The 16,672-nt window shown below is 39.6% G+C and overlaps 2 protein-coding genes across 8 annotated transcripts in view; one reads left to right on the top strand and one right to left on the bottom strand.

Moving 5' to 3' along the window:
- Nucleotides 1-450: 450 nt before the first annotated feature.
- srsf9 (serine and arginine rich splicing factor 9) lies at nt 451-4,966 on the top strand. 6 transcript variants are annotated; one of them, XM_040158316.1, is made up of 5 exons: nt 451-602; nt 1,792-2,201; nt 2,389-2,576; nt 3,744-3,916; nt 4,002-4,966. In XM_040158316.1, exons 2-5 carry the CDS (start codon nt 2,044-2,046, stop codon nt 4,227-4,229), a joined length of 747 nt encoding a protein of 248 aa, XP_040014250.1. In that variant the 5' UTR covers nt 451-602; nt 1,792-2,043; the 3' UTR covers nt 4,230-4,966. The 6 variants fall into 6 exon arrangements, with proteins under 6 accessions (XP_040014250.1, XP_040014251.1, XP_040014253.1 ...); XM_040158317.1 differs by having other exon boundaries at nt 1,799-2,201; XM_040158319.1 differs by having other exon boundaries at nt 2,002-2,201.
- A 1,420-nt stretch (nt 4,967-6,386) lies between these two features.
- sgsm1b (small G protein signaling modulator 1b) overlaps nt 6,387-16,672 on the bottom strand; it is a 13,629-nt gene continuing 3,343 nt past the window's right edge. For both annotated transcript variants that reach the window (XM_040158006.1, XM_040158005.1), the window contains 21 exons: nt 16,415-16,567; nt 15,960-16,027; nt 15,659-15,801; nt 15,435-15,566; nt 15,124-15,248; nt 14,961-15,028; nt 14,709-14,872; nt 14,407-14,536; nt 13,817-13,943; nt 13,670-13,734; nt 13,404-13,549; nt 13,146-13,274; nt 12,871-13,044; nt 12,639-12,707; nt 10,406-11,656; nt 10,198-10,322; nt 10,019-10,101; nt 9,791-9,900; nt 9,608-9,704; nt 9,323-9,490; nt 6,387-8,993 (listed from right to left, as the gene is read on the bottom strand). In XM_040158006.1, coding sequence (XP_040013940.1) covers nt 8,905-8,993; nt 9,323-9,490; nt 9,608-9,704; nt 9,791-9,900; nt 10,019-10,101; nt 10,198-10,322; nt 10,406-11,656; nt 12,639-12,707; nt 12,871-13,044; nt 13,146-13,274; nt 13,404-13,549; nt 13,670-13,734; nt 13,817-13,943; nt 14,407-14,536; nt 14,709-14,872; nt 14,961-15,028; nt 15,124-15,248; nt 15,435-15,566; nt 15,659-15,801; nt 15,960-16,027; nt 16,415-16,567 — 3,616 coding nt within the window. In that variant the 3' untranslated portion in view covers nt 6,387-8,904. The remainder of the gene's footprint in view (nt 8,994-9,322; nt 9,491-9,607; nt 9,705-9,790; nt 9,901-10,018; nt 10,102-10,197; nt 10,323-10,405; nt 11,657-12,638; nt 12,708-12,870; nt 13,045-13,145; nt 13,275-13,403; nt 13,550-13,669; nt 13,735-13,816; nt 13,944-14,406; nt 14,537-14,708; nt 14,873-14,960; nt 15,029-15,123; nt 15,249-15,434; nt 15,567-15,658; nt 15,802-15,959; nt 16,028-16,414; nt 16,568-16,672) is intronic.

A 16,672-nucleotide genomic window follows, 5' to 3' on the forward strand; every position in this document is an offset into this window, starting at 1 on the left:
TCTAATACTCACACAAATAAAAATGGATAAACTGTGACAAACCCCTCAAGACAGTAATATATAATTGGTTGCGTAACAAGCCATCCAGGGACCCAACACAGAGGCCAAGTGAGGGGCAGAGAAGTCTGTGCAATAGACAAGAAGGCAAGGGCATCAAGCCTCCTGTGTTTTAAGTGCAGAAGAAGCAGCATGAATAAATAAAGTCATGCTGCCAAGCTGCACTGAATGATAGAGACACTACTCCAGATATACTACAGAGGCGAACAGGATATCCAGTCTATTTTTGAAACTATTTTTGGATACATATAAGCTAGTAGGAAAAAAAAAAAGGACTTGTTTACAGCATTATGAGGAGTACGGACAGGGATCGAAGCCAGGAACAAGGGGGGGGTTTGATACAATGTCTGCATATAAAGAACTTTGTTCTTTTTCTGCCCTGCGGGAGGCAGCGAAGGACTACCCAACACTACGGTGTGCCGGAAATGTGAAATAGAAGAAGACACCGAGCTGCTTGCTAATGTTGCTAACTAACACGGAACTAGCACAGCGTGCTAATCGGTAGCAATAAATCTACAAAAAGGCGCCCTTACTTGCTTTGAAAGGTAATTGCACATTTTTAAAATTTGAGTGTTATTTACTGCATGCATTTAACGTACATTTGCCAATTAGTGGTATCTTCGACTATGAGAAATATAAGTGCATTTTAGCCGAAACAGACGCTCGTTAGCACGACTAGCTGACCTTACATTATCAACAAAGAGATTGAACTGGTATCGTGATGGCTGGAGTGCACAGCATGGTCTTAAGTTGGCGTTCACTTTTAAGGCGCAAATGTCAAGCTGAATCGTCCGGATAAATTGTTTTCTGTTGCATGGCGGATTACCAAAGATGTACGTTATAGAAACCGCTTGTAAAGAAAGCAATCCATCGTAAATTATCGACGGTAGCTAACGCTAGCTGGGCCGCTACGGGCTAGCTTAGCCGTGGGCTACGGTAAAAGGTGAATGCTTCGGAATAAACTACATTTGCTACAAGTGTTCAGAAAAATAATGCAACATGTGATGCAATTCAGTAAAGGAGCCCTGCCATAAATGCTGTGTTTGTTAAACTTAAAATGTTTATTTGTCGGGGACATTATCAGAGATGTGTTGATTAAAATCAAAGGTAACATTTAAGGCTGTTTTTTGTAATTGTATTGTATTTTACTTCATTCTACATTTTGTAAATTATATGAACAAGTTAAAATAATGAATTATAACACCTTTCTTTATATGGTTAATAGTCTTGTATTTGTCTTAAATTTACCTTCGTAAATGCAGTAAGATTTTTAAGTAAACATACACAGGTGACAAATTAAAGGATAAACTTAAAGTAATGAGCGGGGTGCCACATGAAATGCAAATTTAGGGTAAACGGATAAATTAGCTGGGTCAGATGCTCCCAAACAAGGCACAAGAGGTCACCAGGTCTCCACCCAAATAAACACCAAAGGTGGTTTATGGAGACCCATCAATAAATGTTTTTTATATATATATATATATATATATATATATATATATATATATATATATATATATATATCTATATCTATATCTCCTTTAATTTGTCACTCATCTATACATGTGTCTTCACAAACAAATGTAGATGGAAGCGGTGTATATCTAAGCAGGTGTATCACTCAGGGTTTATTTTCCAGTAGATTTTCTTCAGATGATGTTTATAACTTCATGCACTATAATCCTGTAACAATTTATTAAGGTTTTTGGACATTCATTACCCTGTGTTTTGAAGTTTTCAGGCTTGGATCCGAGGTCCTCTGCCATTTGTCTTGAACTCATCAATTACTACTATGATGGCTGCATCCTGGGTTTAGAGTTGTATTTTTGACTAAATTAGGAAATTGGAGGCGTATGGACTAAGTTGTGGATTGGGACTAGGATTAGGATAAGGACCACTTCCACCGCTATATGTGAAAACAAGAAGTGATCTTAAAGTCTGCAGGTGCCCCCATTCTGTGTCAGCAGTGCCACTCAATCAACCACCATGTCAGATGGCCGGATCTATGTGGGGAATCTTCCCGTGGATGTCCAGGAGAGAGACATTGAGGATCTCTTCTACAAATATGGAAAAATCCGTGACATTGAATTGAAGAACAATAGAGGCACTATACCTTTTGCCTTCGTCCGATTCGAAGACCCACGGTGAGTGTTTGGGATGGTCTTTGCCAAGTCGAATCCCATTCCCCTTGTTGGATACCTTAATTTATGTAGTATAATATCACCTCCAGTGACTGCCAGCAGGGAATGGATGGAGACACCATTTCCAGGTCAATGTCCGCTAGTGAAACAGGCGTACTTTGGTAAGGAGTTCTTTGCTCTCTTCTCTTAGGGATGCAGATGATGCTGTCTATGGAAGGAATGGATATGGATATGGAGACTCCAAGCTGCGTGTAGAGTATCCTCGATCTTCTGGTGCTAAATTTGGTCCTATGGGAGGTGGTGGTGGTGGTGGTGGAGGACCTAGGGGAAGGTTTGGACCCCCAACTCGAAGATCTGAATTCCGCGTCATAGTGACTGGTAGGTGGACGTCATGAGTCATAGCCAGTTAATATTTATCTCTCTTTCACTGTGACCTGGAAGTCAACTGGTAGGAAGATGGACTTAAGAGTCGTAGGCAGATATGTTTCTCTCTCACTCTCATGGCGGATTGGAGGACAAAGGGCCTAGTAGAGGACGTCATGAGTCATAGGCAGATACGTTTCTCTCTCTCTCTAATGGCGGATTGGAGGACAAAAAGGGACTAGTAGAGGACGTCATGAGTCGTAGGCAGATATGTTTCTCTCTCTCTCTCGTGGTGGATTGGAAGACAAGGGGACTAGTAGAGGACGTCATGAGTCGTAGGCAGATATGTTTCTCTCTCTCTCTCGTGGTGGATTGGAAGACAAGGGGACTAGTAGAGGACGTCATGAGTCGTAGGCAGATATGTTTCTCTCTCTCTCGTGGTGGATTGGAAGACAAGGGGACTAGTAGAGGACGTCATGAGTCGTAGGCAGATATGTTTCTCTCTCTCATGGCGGACTGGAGGTCAAAACTGGAGGGACTAAGTGGATGAGGTCAAGTCAGCTCCTTATGTCATGAAAAACAAAACGGTGAACTGAAACTGGTCATGTTGGCTGCATAATCCCAAACACCAACTATAGTGACTGGTAGGTGTCATTTTGTCATTTATCATTAATTATTTGTTGTGTGCTACATTTATCTCATGTTTATACAATCATGTTTGTACAAGCTGTTAGAACTGGACCACTTATTTAAGACAAACTCCATAAATTCTTAGGTTCATATAGTTGCCTGACTTGACCGGTCATACTAGAGCAGATTTCTGGAAATACAACACAGTGGGTTGCTGGTCTGAAAATATTGGGGTTCTCAGAAATATTCACCCAACAAGATCATTTAAATTAATTAATGTTGACTTTTATCTTCAAGGGGTAGATTTCCCTAACTATCTGCCTAATAGTATTGGTAGTATCTATTTACATCTAGCTTTTAAATTTCAGTTGCTGTTAAGCTCAGACTTCATAGAAATGATTTTAAAAGGTGTTTATCTCAAAAGGGTTTACGCTTTGGACAAAAGATGAAACCTGTCCTTGCAATGATTTTAGGTTTAAAATGACAGGCAAATTAAGGCAGGGAAGTAACTCTTTTTTTTCCCCCATCACATTTGTCTTTTTCCCATTTCAGGGTTACCACCATCTGGGAGCTGGCAGGATCTGAAAGATCATATGCGCGAGGCAGGCGATGTTTGCTTTGCAGATGTGCAGCGAGATGGAGAGGGTGTGGTGGAATTTCTCCGTAGAGAGGACATGGAGTATGCTTTACGCAGACTGGATCGGACCGAGTTCCGTTCACATCAAGTGAGCGGCAGTGATGATGAAATTTAATTGTCGTTCAGCCTTTAAATGGTTAAAGAAACAAGTGTAATGCTTTTTCCTTTTGTAGGGCGAGACTGCTTACATCCGTGTCTATGAGGAGAGGGGCACTCCCAACTGGGGTCGGTCACGTTCCCGCTCCAGATCCAGAGGCCGCTATTCACCTCCCTACCATAACAGAGGATCTCCCCCTCCACGCTACCAGTCGCCTCCACGCCATGCTATGTCGCGCCATAGTCCGCCCCCCAGGAGGCACCCTCCACAGCACCATAGCCCACCGCCGCGTCATTATCGGTAGAAAGGTCCATCATTTATAGAGGAATTGGGGAAAATGTTTTGTAATTCTACTTTTAATTTTATTTTTTTTAACCCCGGGCCTCCTCGTAGGATACACCATTGTTACTTCTTGCTACATACATTCCATGGTCAGGATCCCTGAACACCCTGCTCCTTCCCACAGCCTTAAAGATTTTTTTTTTGTTTGTTTGGTTTTTTTTAAACATTTATATGTGTTATCTGGAAGTGGAATTGGTGTTTTGTTTTTGTTTTTACTTTTCTGTTTTTTTTCTCCCAATTGGCAAAATATCTGTATTTACTCATTGTATAACATTGGAGGTTTCTTTTATAAAGAAATCCTGGGTTGTGATGTCTGACTTTGACAGGAACCAGTACAAAAACGTAATGTTATATTGTCCAAGACTATTTACACAGTTCTGCAGCTATCAGGCTAAAGGCCATACTGCTTCTTAAACTCTTGATGAAATTTTCCTTTATATGTGTCACATTTCTGCAGCTTTAACTATGAAGTTTTTGCTGATTTAAGAACCTGTGAAGCTAGTCTATATCCACATTCAAATTATTTCAAATTAGTGAGCCTTTTAGACCAGTGACACGTTGATTGTGAGCCTCAGCTGTCAGATTATTTTTTTAAATGATGTGTGAACCTCTGACCGAGGTGGCCTGTAGGTGGACTATATTTTGTTTGCATCTCTAATGTTTTTTGTTTTTTCTTTACCAATAAAGTGCAAACTTTTACTGTGATTGTTTCATTTCTTGTCTTAAAACTTGTTTTCTATAGATCATTACCATATTCATCATAGCAAACTTTATAAAAGGTTGAAGCAGATAGTTAACTGGCATGTTGACTCTGATGCTAAAGGCCCCAAGCTACATTGCTTAGGATACCCCAGTCTACTGTATAACACTACCTTTTAAAGTTAGAATGAGATAATTCATTGCCCTTTTTCAACCAAATCAATGAACCCTATACTACAATGTTTGACAAGTGTTGTTTACAAATTACAACCGAAGGGAATACCGTAACTAGCGACAACTTGGTCTAAAAAGTCCCATTCACATTTGAACTTGGCCTAGGAACAGCATAGGGGTTATTAACATTAACAATGACTCCATAGCATTCAAGTGTCCCAGTAAGCATACACAATACCAGGGACCTGCTGAAGCAGCTATCATTGGTTTCATTATTTACACCTGTGACATCCTACAGTGGCATGTCAAATTGTTGTCTGTGAAAAAAGCCTTTTTTTTTTTTTAGAATAGGCAAAGATTTTATTGTCGTTTTGATAGTCTAGGTACAGTATTTTGGCAATAATCTCTCAAATATCCCCCAATAATGGCCAGTGTATCAGTGTATCCTGAAATTTAGCCTATTCAACATTAATGTGAGATAATGTAGTTGAAATGTAGGTTGTCCAGTGTGTTTAGTTTTCATGGCAGTGGATATGGAGCACTGTCTACTGTTAACAGGCCCAGTGGACAGTGAAACTTGAATGCCTCAAGGTCTGACTTGTAATTTGACTAAAAACAGCACTTACATGCCCACATGTACCATGAAAAGATTTTTAAGTCCAGCTGAAGCTAGTGTGAGGATAGGAAATTTGTGTTTTGCCAGACAATCTTTCTGAGCTGTGGTGAAGGGATAAAAAATGGGAGACTTGAACTTTGGAAAATACCCACTTGACTTTTCTAACACTGACTGGTGAATTCAGAATTTTTTCTTCCATTTCTTCCATTAAAATCACATTAGCCCAGTATGGAGAGGAGAAACAAATAGTTGCCACCAAACATGTTTGCAATGTACATGTGGGAATGTGAGTGTTGTTTTTAGATAGACTTAAAAAATCTGAACTAATTCTTTGAAGGCCAGATGCACCCAAAGTGTTCAACCAAGGCATTAGTACTAACTACACAAAATATCTGGTCTTTCAAAGATATAATGTAGGGTACAGAGAATTTCAATACAGTTGTACTGTTGACTTGTTCCTGTTTAACTTGTATTATAATGACTTGTATTCTTACATAGAACTTTTATATGAGATAGTTTGAAAATTGGTACGTTAATGTATTTTTAGTAACTTAAAAAATTGTCAAGTGCTCAAACATTTTCTGGAAATATACACAAGGCACATGGGATCCAAAATATAATATTTTTAATACACAATAAATTAACCAGGTGACAATTTGAGAAGACAGAAAAAAATAAAAATATATTTATTTCCAATGGCATACTTTTATCTTTCTGTTCATAATAATCAGATACAGTCCATATACTGTACAGACGTTGTATTGCATTTAATAAATATGTACTAGCTTAGTTTTTTGTACAATAAGTTAGTTTCTTTTTAATACATTGTACACAGTAAATCTTCTGACAACAAACACACCAATACACAAACAACAATACTCAGGTATGTTTTTGAAGATCATATGGAGACACATTAGCAGTGATATCAAAGCACTGGAATTTCAGCCAAACCAAACATGGGTGTGCTTTGGCTATTTTGCAACTGTGAGTGGCACCAATAAAACATTTTTTCTGACTTATCTCTGTTGGTGTCTATCCATGTAGATACAGTTGTTGTTTTTATCAGCTGAGATTTTGAAAATATCCATTTCTGAAATTTCTGCCTAACAGATTAGATTCATGTTACTGGGATTTCATTGAGATCGCTCCAAAAAAGATCTCAAGTCTCAATATAAAGACTCATTGCAATTAAATGTTGTAAGGAATTTTCAACATTTGAAATTCCATTCACATCCACTGCATTAGGTCTGAGGCAGAAGATTCAACAGTGTGTATCTCAAAACTTACACAAATAAAACAAAGATTATATCCATGGCTACATACCACTGAATAGCTATCACTGAACCGCCCCTTTAAATGTAATACTTCTGGTGCTTACAAAGCTGCAAAAACCTGATGAGGGCTTCAGCAAGATCACATTTTCCAAGCAGAGAGTTATGACAGTCTGAGCAGCACGGTATACGGAAATAGAACAAACAAAAAGAAACAAAAAGAATAGAAACGATTGAGTGTGGAGTAAATGTGTTCCCTCAAGCTAAGAGGTGGGCTGTAGTAAATCTGGTGATCATTATTGTCAGGCCAAAAAGTGTGCCCTCCAAGGAAATGGAGGGCACCAGATCCAGTTGAGCAGACTGAGAACAACTTGACTGAGAGGTAATCCCATCAGGGTGGAGGGTGCTTTCTAGGTATAAACCCAGTTAGGACATAATATGTAACTGAGGAAGGTGTATGAGAAATGGCCAATGTGGACCCGTGAATGTGATACTGGTATCAGCCTCAAACGAAAGGTTAAGTGGTTAGCCAGCAGAGTTCCTTTTTAACAGGTATAAACATGGAGATATTGAGGTAATAGTGAAGAGAAAATTAAAAATATCAACAATTATTGTGAATGTTGTTGCCAATTGTGGCATATAGAAGGAACTGACCAGAGTGCGTTAAAGACAAGGCAACCTCGAGCTGCAGGGCAAGACAGAGACAGAAAACTATGAACCTCTTCAGGGGAAAGTGAAAGAGGGTGCAGAAGTGCAGAGTGCAAAGGAAGCAGGCTGCCTAAATCGCTCACCCCTTTGATAATACCACCAGCTCAAAATTAACCATGAAAAGCAGCTCTCAACACGCTGCAAGGAAGCATAACCTGTTAGCACTGTTCTGTCTTGATGTTTTGAGAACCAACAGCTGAATTCTTCAACCTGAGCAGCATTTTGTTGGCCAAGGGAACGAAAAATGTACTGAACATCTGCATTTACCATTTTAATGAGTTAATTCCAGAGAAGCACTGGTCTACACAGAAATGAAAGCTAGGATAGGTGGCAAAGAATGAAATTAAGCACGCTGAATCACACCTTAACCAATGCACAGAGGGGGATGGAGATAAAAGAAGCACACAGTATGAGAACTTGGGGAACAGGGGAAATGGTGATACTGTATATGCAAACTGTGTGCAATCATGCTAGACTGCACAGAGTTTACAGGTTCAGTCTGGATATCTTGCTAGCTTGTGTGCATGGGAGGAAAATGCAAGAAAAAGGGTCCTCAAGCCTCAGAAACGCCACTGAGTGGTCCTCAGAATGGCTGTTGAGAGGCAAACAAGTGACCACACATGCTACTTGGACACAACCTAGCACTTACCAACCAAGCTGTGGTTGGTAGTACCTCTAATGTTTACAAAACCAAATCATCTAATAACGCCAGATATTATTACTGAAAATATATTCAAGTGTATCATAAGATGTGTAAGTATGGTAGGTATAACTTAACAAAATTAACCTTTAAGAATAACTATACAGTGAAAAATATGGTTGCTGTATCCCTGAAAAAATAGCTAAGTTTAAGGCAAAAGAAATGACATCCTGAAGCAGTTTCAACAAGGGTACATTCACTAGGTGAACAATAACACTTGAAAAATAAATGTAATGGCAATACTTGCATCTCCTGAATATATAAATGGGCAAGTGAAGATAAGTTGTTTTACTATCTTAGAATAATGAGCAATTTGAATAACAAATTTTCTTTTCAGAACCTACCAATCACCGCATTTATTTTACATTGATTCCTTTCCTCTTTAATACGTGACTATTATGTGGTTGTGTCAGTATCATGAAACAATTTAGCGCAAAGAATCGCGTGAGCTGAACAGCAGCATCGTGTATCATTTGTTTTCTATGAGAGTCTGCACTTTGTTGACCAAGTCTCGAGCCATCATCAGGACCTGGGGGACATTATGTCTCTCTGCCATTTCTGAGAAGAGAATTTGAAAATCATTGTGACTTCCAAGAAGTAAATACAGTAATGGCACTGATAATATTTAATCATTTATTTTTTCCTTAATACTGGGTAAATTAAGGCATTTAACAAGAAAATGTTATGTAAAAAAATTCCTTTTGTAGAAGTTTGGATTTCTATTTTTAAATGTCACTACATTATCATAGCTGAAATATCATTTTAACCAACTGGTTTACTTTGCTTCAGCTGATTATTAGAATTGTACATAAATCTAGCTCTGGTAATTGTTTTTTAGTACTACTTCCATTATTTGTACCATTTTTATTTATCTTATCTCTTCTTACCATTGAAGAACTTGATGATGTCTGTGAAGTCCATGTTATTTTCTAAGATGATGTCTCTATACATCTCCACAAGTGCCAGAGCAATGAAAAGCACAAAGTGCTCCGAGGAGGTGTGCTTGGCTGCCCAGATTGTTTCCCACACGGAGAACACATCATCATATACCATTTCTGTTTGAAAAAACAACAATAAATCAGATTACATGCATTATCATGCTATGTGAAATGCTAAGTTAACTTCAATGACTAGCTCAAGCTAAAAACCACGATGCCCGCATTTCACATCACCTCTTTTGAAGTCCAGTAGAAACCAACGATAGGAGAAGTAGAAGTGGGTATAGTCTCCATTCTGCTGCATCAGTTCAAAAAGCTCAGAGTCCAGGATCTACAAGTATAAAAACAATAGGCCATAAATACCCTACAGCTTGTTTGAATATGGTTGTATGCGTCTTTGCACATACATACACATACCTGGATGAGAGAACGCATATTGGCAAAGTGAGAGTCCATGGCACCTCCATGAGGAAAATTCTGGTTCATCCTCTTCATCAGTTCAGTGAAGCAGCTAAATGCCATGACCTCTGGGACACACACACACACACACACACACACACCTTTAACAAGTCGTTCATTTAGCCATCCATGCGCACTTTTGCAAAGCTGATATTGACAGAGTTTGCACTAAGAAGTTTCACTGACCATCATCCAGAATAACTAGTAGGGGAGCCAGTAGATCACACATGCCTTGGACGTAACCTGTATCCAGATGCTGCCATACATAACTATGAAGACAACCAGATTTTTATCACAGTGTTGATTTGTCTCACCTTTTGGGTTGAGACAAACCTCAGATATATTTCGCCTGGCGACACATTTACCTGCACATGATGTTACGCAGTTTCTCAAGGTTCTCAGGAGTAAAGTACCAGTATGTTCTGTCACAACGTCTGACATCTTTGTCAATGCGATGTAAGTTGATTAAGTACATGTCCAGTGTTTCTTGCTACAAAAATAACAGTGAATTCAGTTAGTATATGTTGATGATTAAAGGAATATATGTGTCTGTAGGTCGTGTGTCATGCTTACAGAATAGGTTTGTTCTTCTGAGGATTCATCGTGTTTGGTGTCTCCTCCCACCTCTGCAGATTCTGGTTCAGTGAGCACATTGTCCATCTCAGGTTCCTCTTCAGAAAGGCCCAGGTCTGTGCCCTCAGGACTGGTGTTACAAGCTGTGTCCAGATGGTGATCCAGGACAAGGCCCTCAGGTGCCATTTTCTCTCTTTGTGCCAGAGAGATAGGTGGTGCAGCAAGGCCTGCCAAAGGCCTGGCCTTAATATCCTCGGAAGTCACATATGTTATCCCTGAAGGAATGTCCTCCATTTCCAGTGCAGAAGGAGAGTCATCTGAATCTGCTGTGTCTGGAGACTGCCGAGAGTGGGACGATAGTGTAAGGCTCCCCCTTGACGCTGACTGAAGAGCATTCAGTACTTGTCTGACTGGTGAATTTGAACCAGGTTTCTCAAATGGAATTTCTGCAACTTTGTCCCTTTTGGTTTCAGCTAAGTCACAAACTGTTGCTTCAGCTTCCTTTCTTTCTGGCTCAGAGGCACAGGTTTTGAGCATCTGTGATGGGTTTTTTTCAGAAGGTGTTTCAGGTTTGTCAGAAATCCCTGGCTTTTTTTCAATTTGGTAATCAGTATCTTTTCCTGCTGTAGGCGGACATAATGGCACCACTTCTAGAGCTTTGCTCTTGCGTGCTTGAGAAGTCAAGGTAACCCCAAGTGGAGGTGCTTGGAAATATTCATTATGAATCTCTGTTTCTAGCTTTAGAACATTAGTATTCTCTGGAGCAGATCTTATATTCATATTTGTGTCTACTGCTTTTAAATCATTAGATTGTTCATTTGTTGTTATATCTTTTCCTTGTACTTCAGGTTTTTCTTCAGCTTCAGATGTCTCTTTTGACTTGCTGATTCCGGTGTCCACAACTACGTCACTTTCTGAAAGTTTCTCCATCTTTTCAATCTCTGAAATCTTGTCCTTGGCTGCTGGGTCCATATCATTTGTCTCTCCTCCAGTTGTGATTTCCTCATTTAAGACTTCAGCTGATGGTTTAGAAGTTGTAGATCCAACAGCTGACTCTGGTACAAGAAGCTTGTTTTCCAAACCTGGACGCTGATTTGACAGACCTGGAGAGGAGGGGTTGAAGGAGGGAAGTTGTGAAGAGTCTGCAGTTCCATTTGTGATGTCCTTCACTGGACTACTGTGCTGTACTTCTCCTTTCTCAGGCCTGGGCTCAGACTCAATCTGATCCACTGCCTCAACTGATCCAAATACCTGGTAACCAAAGAAGAGTGGTGAAGTTGCAATACATTTTGGATTCAACAGCACTGAGATGGACTAATGTTGAAGGATTACAGCAATTGTTTTGTATGTTTGAGCCCATTAGTTACAAATCACACATACTTTAAATTACTGCTGAAAAATTCCCAAGGCATAAAGTAAGTTCCAACCATCCAGGCAGCCTATGGATTCCATTCACTTAATTACCAGATGAAAATTACTTTGAGATTTGAAACATGCATAGGATGTAATATGTAATCTATCACAATTAACAGTTTTTTTTGTTTTTTTTTACATTTTAACATCTAGGTAAATTCAAGGACGCATCCAAGATTTAAGAGTTGGCTGCCAAAGAGGAAACTCTTAAGCCATGCTAGCGGACTGGCTCTAGAGGTGGCAATGTCGGATGGTTGGTAGGTCAGTCTGCCACTTTGGTCAACGTTTTTACCTACTTTGAGAAATATCTCATCATTAACTTGATGGATTGGCAGGAAAGTTTGTGTAGATATTCATGGTTCCACAACAATGTATCCAAAATCATTTGGTGATCCTCTGACTTTTCCTCTAGCGCCACCGTGATGTTAACATTTGAGGATTTGAGTGAAATACAACAACTATTGGATGGATTGCCATAAAATATGGTACACACATTCATGTCCCCCTATGAATGGTAATCACTTCAGTGATCCTCTGACTTTCATCTAGCACCTTTATTGTGTCAAAATTCCAGTTTGTTCAATATTGACTATTTAACAATTCCCAGCAAGTATCCCTGGATCAATTTTAATGACATTTTGAAATTAATGGAGGCCAGTGGTTGTCACTCTAAAACGTTAAAGCATGCTGTGGAAAATGGAACTTGTTGACTGCAAATAAATTGTTACAATTGGGCTAAAACACACAAAAACACTGGACTGATCTATTATTAGAGATAAAGGAAGTGTTTTTGTGATGTTCATGCTTATGAAAAAACTACCTGTACGCTACTGCTGGAATCACTCTGTGAGTGGGAATTCTGTTGATCTGAGCTGCTACTTAGAGACGACTGGAGTGGAAAAAGCATCACACAAGAGACAAATAGCAGAACTGTCAGCCAAGTTACTTAAAAATTTAATCATAATACTATAAAATGTTCCCTTTCATGTTGTGTATGTTGCAATAATTGTTACATAATGCAGCACATTTTTATTCTAAAACATCAAACTTGCATCTGTGCTGATGGTGGAGTCCCGCTGCACTGGTCCTTTTTCCACACTGGCTCCAGATGAACATCTGGCGAGGGCCTCAGCATGTTTCTCTCTCTCCCTCTGACGGACAATGGCCTCACAACCCTGCCACTCTTTCATAGTCTGCTCATACATGATCCGCATCTGCTCATCAATCTGAAACAGAAATTTTGTGTAAACATATGACATAACAAAGGCTGTATACCTGTCTCTTACACACTAAGATACTTTGACGGTCTGAAAGGATACAGAAATACCTCCAGCCTGCTTTTCTCAGTCATGGTGAAATGGTAGTGTCCCAACAGGAAGGGCCAGACCTCTTTGCGTAGTGAAGGGGCCACACCACCAAAATACACAAGCCTGTGTATCTCCTTCTCTTCATAGGCCTGAACAAGAGAAGTTTGTTATTTATTAATGCACTCTGAAATCACACACTAAATAAGAACGATTTAATATGGCAATGAATTATAAAAAAATATATATTTTATGGCCTGTTGCTCAGGTGTGATTCATACAGAGCTGTCCTTGAGGAACCTGGCCCAGACCTCCACTGAGAGGCCTCCTCGGGCATCACAGGGCACATCAGGGTCAACTATAGTGGTGTTCACCAGAGCAGAAAGGTGGGTACGAACTGTTGACAGATGACGGCAGTATGCAAGCCCTGGAGAGGAGACATAAAAGTTTTCATATTGATAAGAACTATTCTTTCACCAAGAACAATCAGTTTGAATGTAATTATTTCCAAATGAATCAAAGTTAACCCTGAGCGGTTTGTACTCACATCCATAGAAAGCACGGGAGATTATCTGGTACTTCATGGTGTCACAAAGGAGCTTTAAAGGAGCCCTGGTGGAATGGGAAAATGGCAACCTTAGTCAAGTGGAATAATCTGAATATAGATTTGAACCTGTTCCTGTGAAATTAATACCTTTCTTGATTACAGCCATTAGGCAGAGAGCCATCAGAAGAGCCATTTTGTGAGCAGGAGGAGCATGAGGACTTTCTGGGGGTTGGTTGCCACATGTTCACACCCTGGTCCATCAGCTCTAGAGCCACTGGACAGCATAACAGCCCTTATCATTACTGTTGCTACCATCAGCATCATAATAACAGATGAATTTCCAGCTGGACATAAAAGTTCATGTCTGAAAATAATGAGAAAATTAAAAAAAAAAAAAAACATGGAAAAAGTAAACCAAGTCAGAGGATGGAGATGGAGATGTGGCACACAAATTACTTTATGTCCATGCAAAGTCCCCTGATTGTCGACAGGACTATAATGTGAAATGGACACACAGGCTGTAAATGGGCAGGAAAAAGATAAGAAATGTAGCAGTTTAACATCAGGGAGAAATTAATTAGAAAGGTCTACATTGAATATATGCCGAGGGAAAAAAGATTTATCTAAACTGAAGTTGTCTAATTTGTAAATCGGTATTGTATTCACAGATGTAATCTCTGATGATTCCTAATTAGATTAGCTCAGGGAGGCAGAATAGGAAGATTAAAGACACTTACTGAACTCCATCTGATTGCCAGGAAAGAGGATCCGAAACACATAATCGGTTGCTTCATCATCTTCCTTATCTGATACAGAATCACATGAGCCTTGTGGACTCCTCTTTCGCAATTTGGGGAAAACTTTTCCCTGGGAATGGAAAGCCACTGTATCTTAGGCAAGCATAGCTAGCTCTGAATAGTATATGAAGTAGAAAAATTGTTAACAAAGATCATAGTGGTAGGTAAATGAAGCGTCCGTGCATTAGTTGTTGAAAATAAAAGGCTAAGGAAGTATTTCATTGTCCACTGTTCATGCTGACCTTTCCTCTCTGATTCCAGAGTGGTGGGTCCAGCTGTCCATGAGGTAGCAGGCCGGTCTCCAGGCAGGTGAGAAACTGGAGGAGGTGGCCTCCTTTGGGGAAATGTAGAGGAGGTCTCTGGATCCCATCCTGGCTCACCAAAACTACTGTCCCACCACTATTGACTGAAGAGATTAGCGCAGTGGGGAACAAGATAAATAACCCTTCAAAATCCTACTTTAGGTACATAAATATAAGGACGCATTACTGTACCTTGCTGGTGACAGTGGAGATACACAATCTCTTCCAAACGAATAGTCATAGCATAATCCCAATAAACACTGAAGGAAAAATGAGTGAATGGGAGTCATTGAGTCAACTTTATAAAAACAAGATCTTACTCTTATTAGATTGGAGTTCTATAAGTCTAACTAACCTTTTCTCAGAATCAAGCTCCCCCACATTGCCATTCATCAGCTGATTGGGTGTCCATTTCAGTGTCATGAGATCTGCAGTTTGATGTAGAGAAAGGTAGCCTGGGATGGCCTCCATGTCATCTCTCTGCAGACACAAATAAGAGCTTTAAAATCACAACATGTCTGATTGCAATACTGTTTAGATAACTTGTGTTTAAATCAATTAACAGATGCACAAAGTTTCCCAGAATGGGAACAACGCTCTTTTAATATTTCGTCAGCTACTACAATTGTATTATTATTCTATTAAATAGGAAAGAAATACATGTACCGGCTGCACAAGGACATTGTTTTTTCCAAACAGAAGTGTGGCTCTGGAGTTTTGGTGGAGAGATTCAACATATTCCCTCACCCACATGAGAGGGCGATCATCCATGCTACCACTGGACTGTCTCTTCTGGATCTGATACAGGTTAAGAATTATTACACATCGGATATTACATACGGTAGTTTATAGCTGATCAGTGAAATCAATTAAGTCCTTGACTGTCTAACCAGGGCAGGTCGTCTGGAGGGCGAATCCTGCCGACAGTGGCCGCTGTGGATGCGATGTCGCTGTACAAGCTCATCAGCAGATGGGTCGGTCCAGAAATGATCTGCAGTCTTAACTTTGGTGTACTCCAAAGCACAAGGGCCAACTGCAAAACAAGGTTAACCAGTTTCAATTAACACAGATATTTGTACATTCTGAATCACTGATTGTATAAACCGAAAGTTAGTATAGTGAGGCAAAGTAAAGGGTTTAGCTGTTATAGCGTGGTCATACCATGTTCAGATTAGTGAGGTTTATAAATACCCAATAGAGATGCAAGAATTGGTCCATCCACAGGATCCATCAGCATAGCTTCTTTCTCGTAGAAGGCACTGCAGGAAACAATATTGAGAAAACTTTATATTTTAGAATTTTAAAATTAAACCTGACTTCCTGTTCCCATGTCATAGCTGCCGTAGAGATCTGTTTAATAATCACATTGTATATATAAATAATTGACATACTGTAAAGTGTTAGTAATAGAACACGTGGAAAAATAAAATGTTAGACATCTTCAGTTTTTTTCTGATATCTGTAAAATAATAATTTGTTACAGAGAACTGCTTAAGGCAAAATGATGGTATTTAAAGGAGGAAATAATGTTCAAAAGCCAGACACATGTATATATACACACCATACAGCCACAACATTAAAACCAGTAACTGGTGTTAATAGTGACTGATCGGTGTATACATGCATTAAATGATGTGTAACAATACCTGCTGTTCTCTACCAAGTACAGAACAATCTTGTCCAAGAGCTTCTCCATCAGTGCAGTTCGGATCCACAGGTGTTTGAGTGCCTGAGGAGGGAGATTTGCCAACTTAGATTGCCGACTGCGGTCATTACTCAGCGAGGAATTGTTCTGCTTGCTGAAAAAGAGAAGAGAAACCTGACATAATGGCATGTCCATATAGGTTGTTAGAATGGAACAGACACATAGGATAGCAAGGCATTAGGATGGAATATGGCACATA

Source organism: Xiphias gladius, chromosome 20, assembly GCF_016859285.1.
Source record: "Xiphias gladius isolate SHS-SW01 ecotype Sanya breed wild chromosome 20, ASM1685928v1, whole genome shotgun sequence".
Taxonomy (NCBI): domain Eukaryota; kingdom Metazoa; phylum Chordata; class Actinopteri; order Istiophoriformes; family Xiphiidae; genus Xiphias; species Xiphias gladius.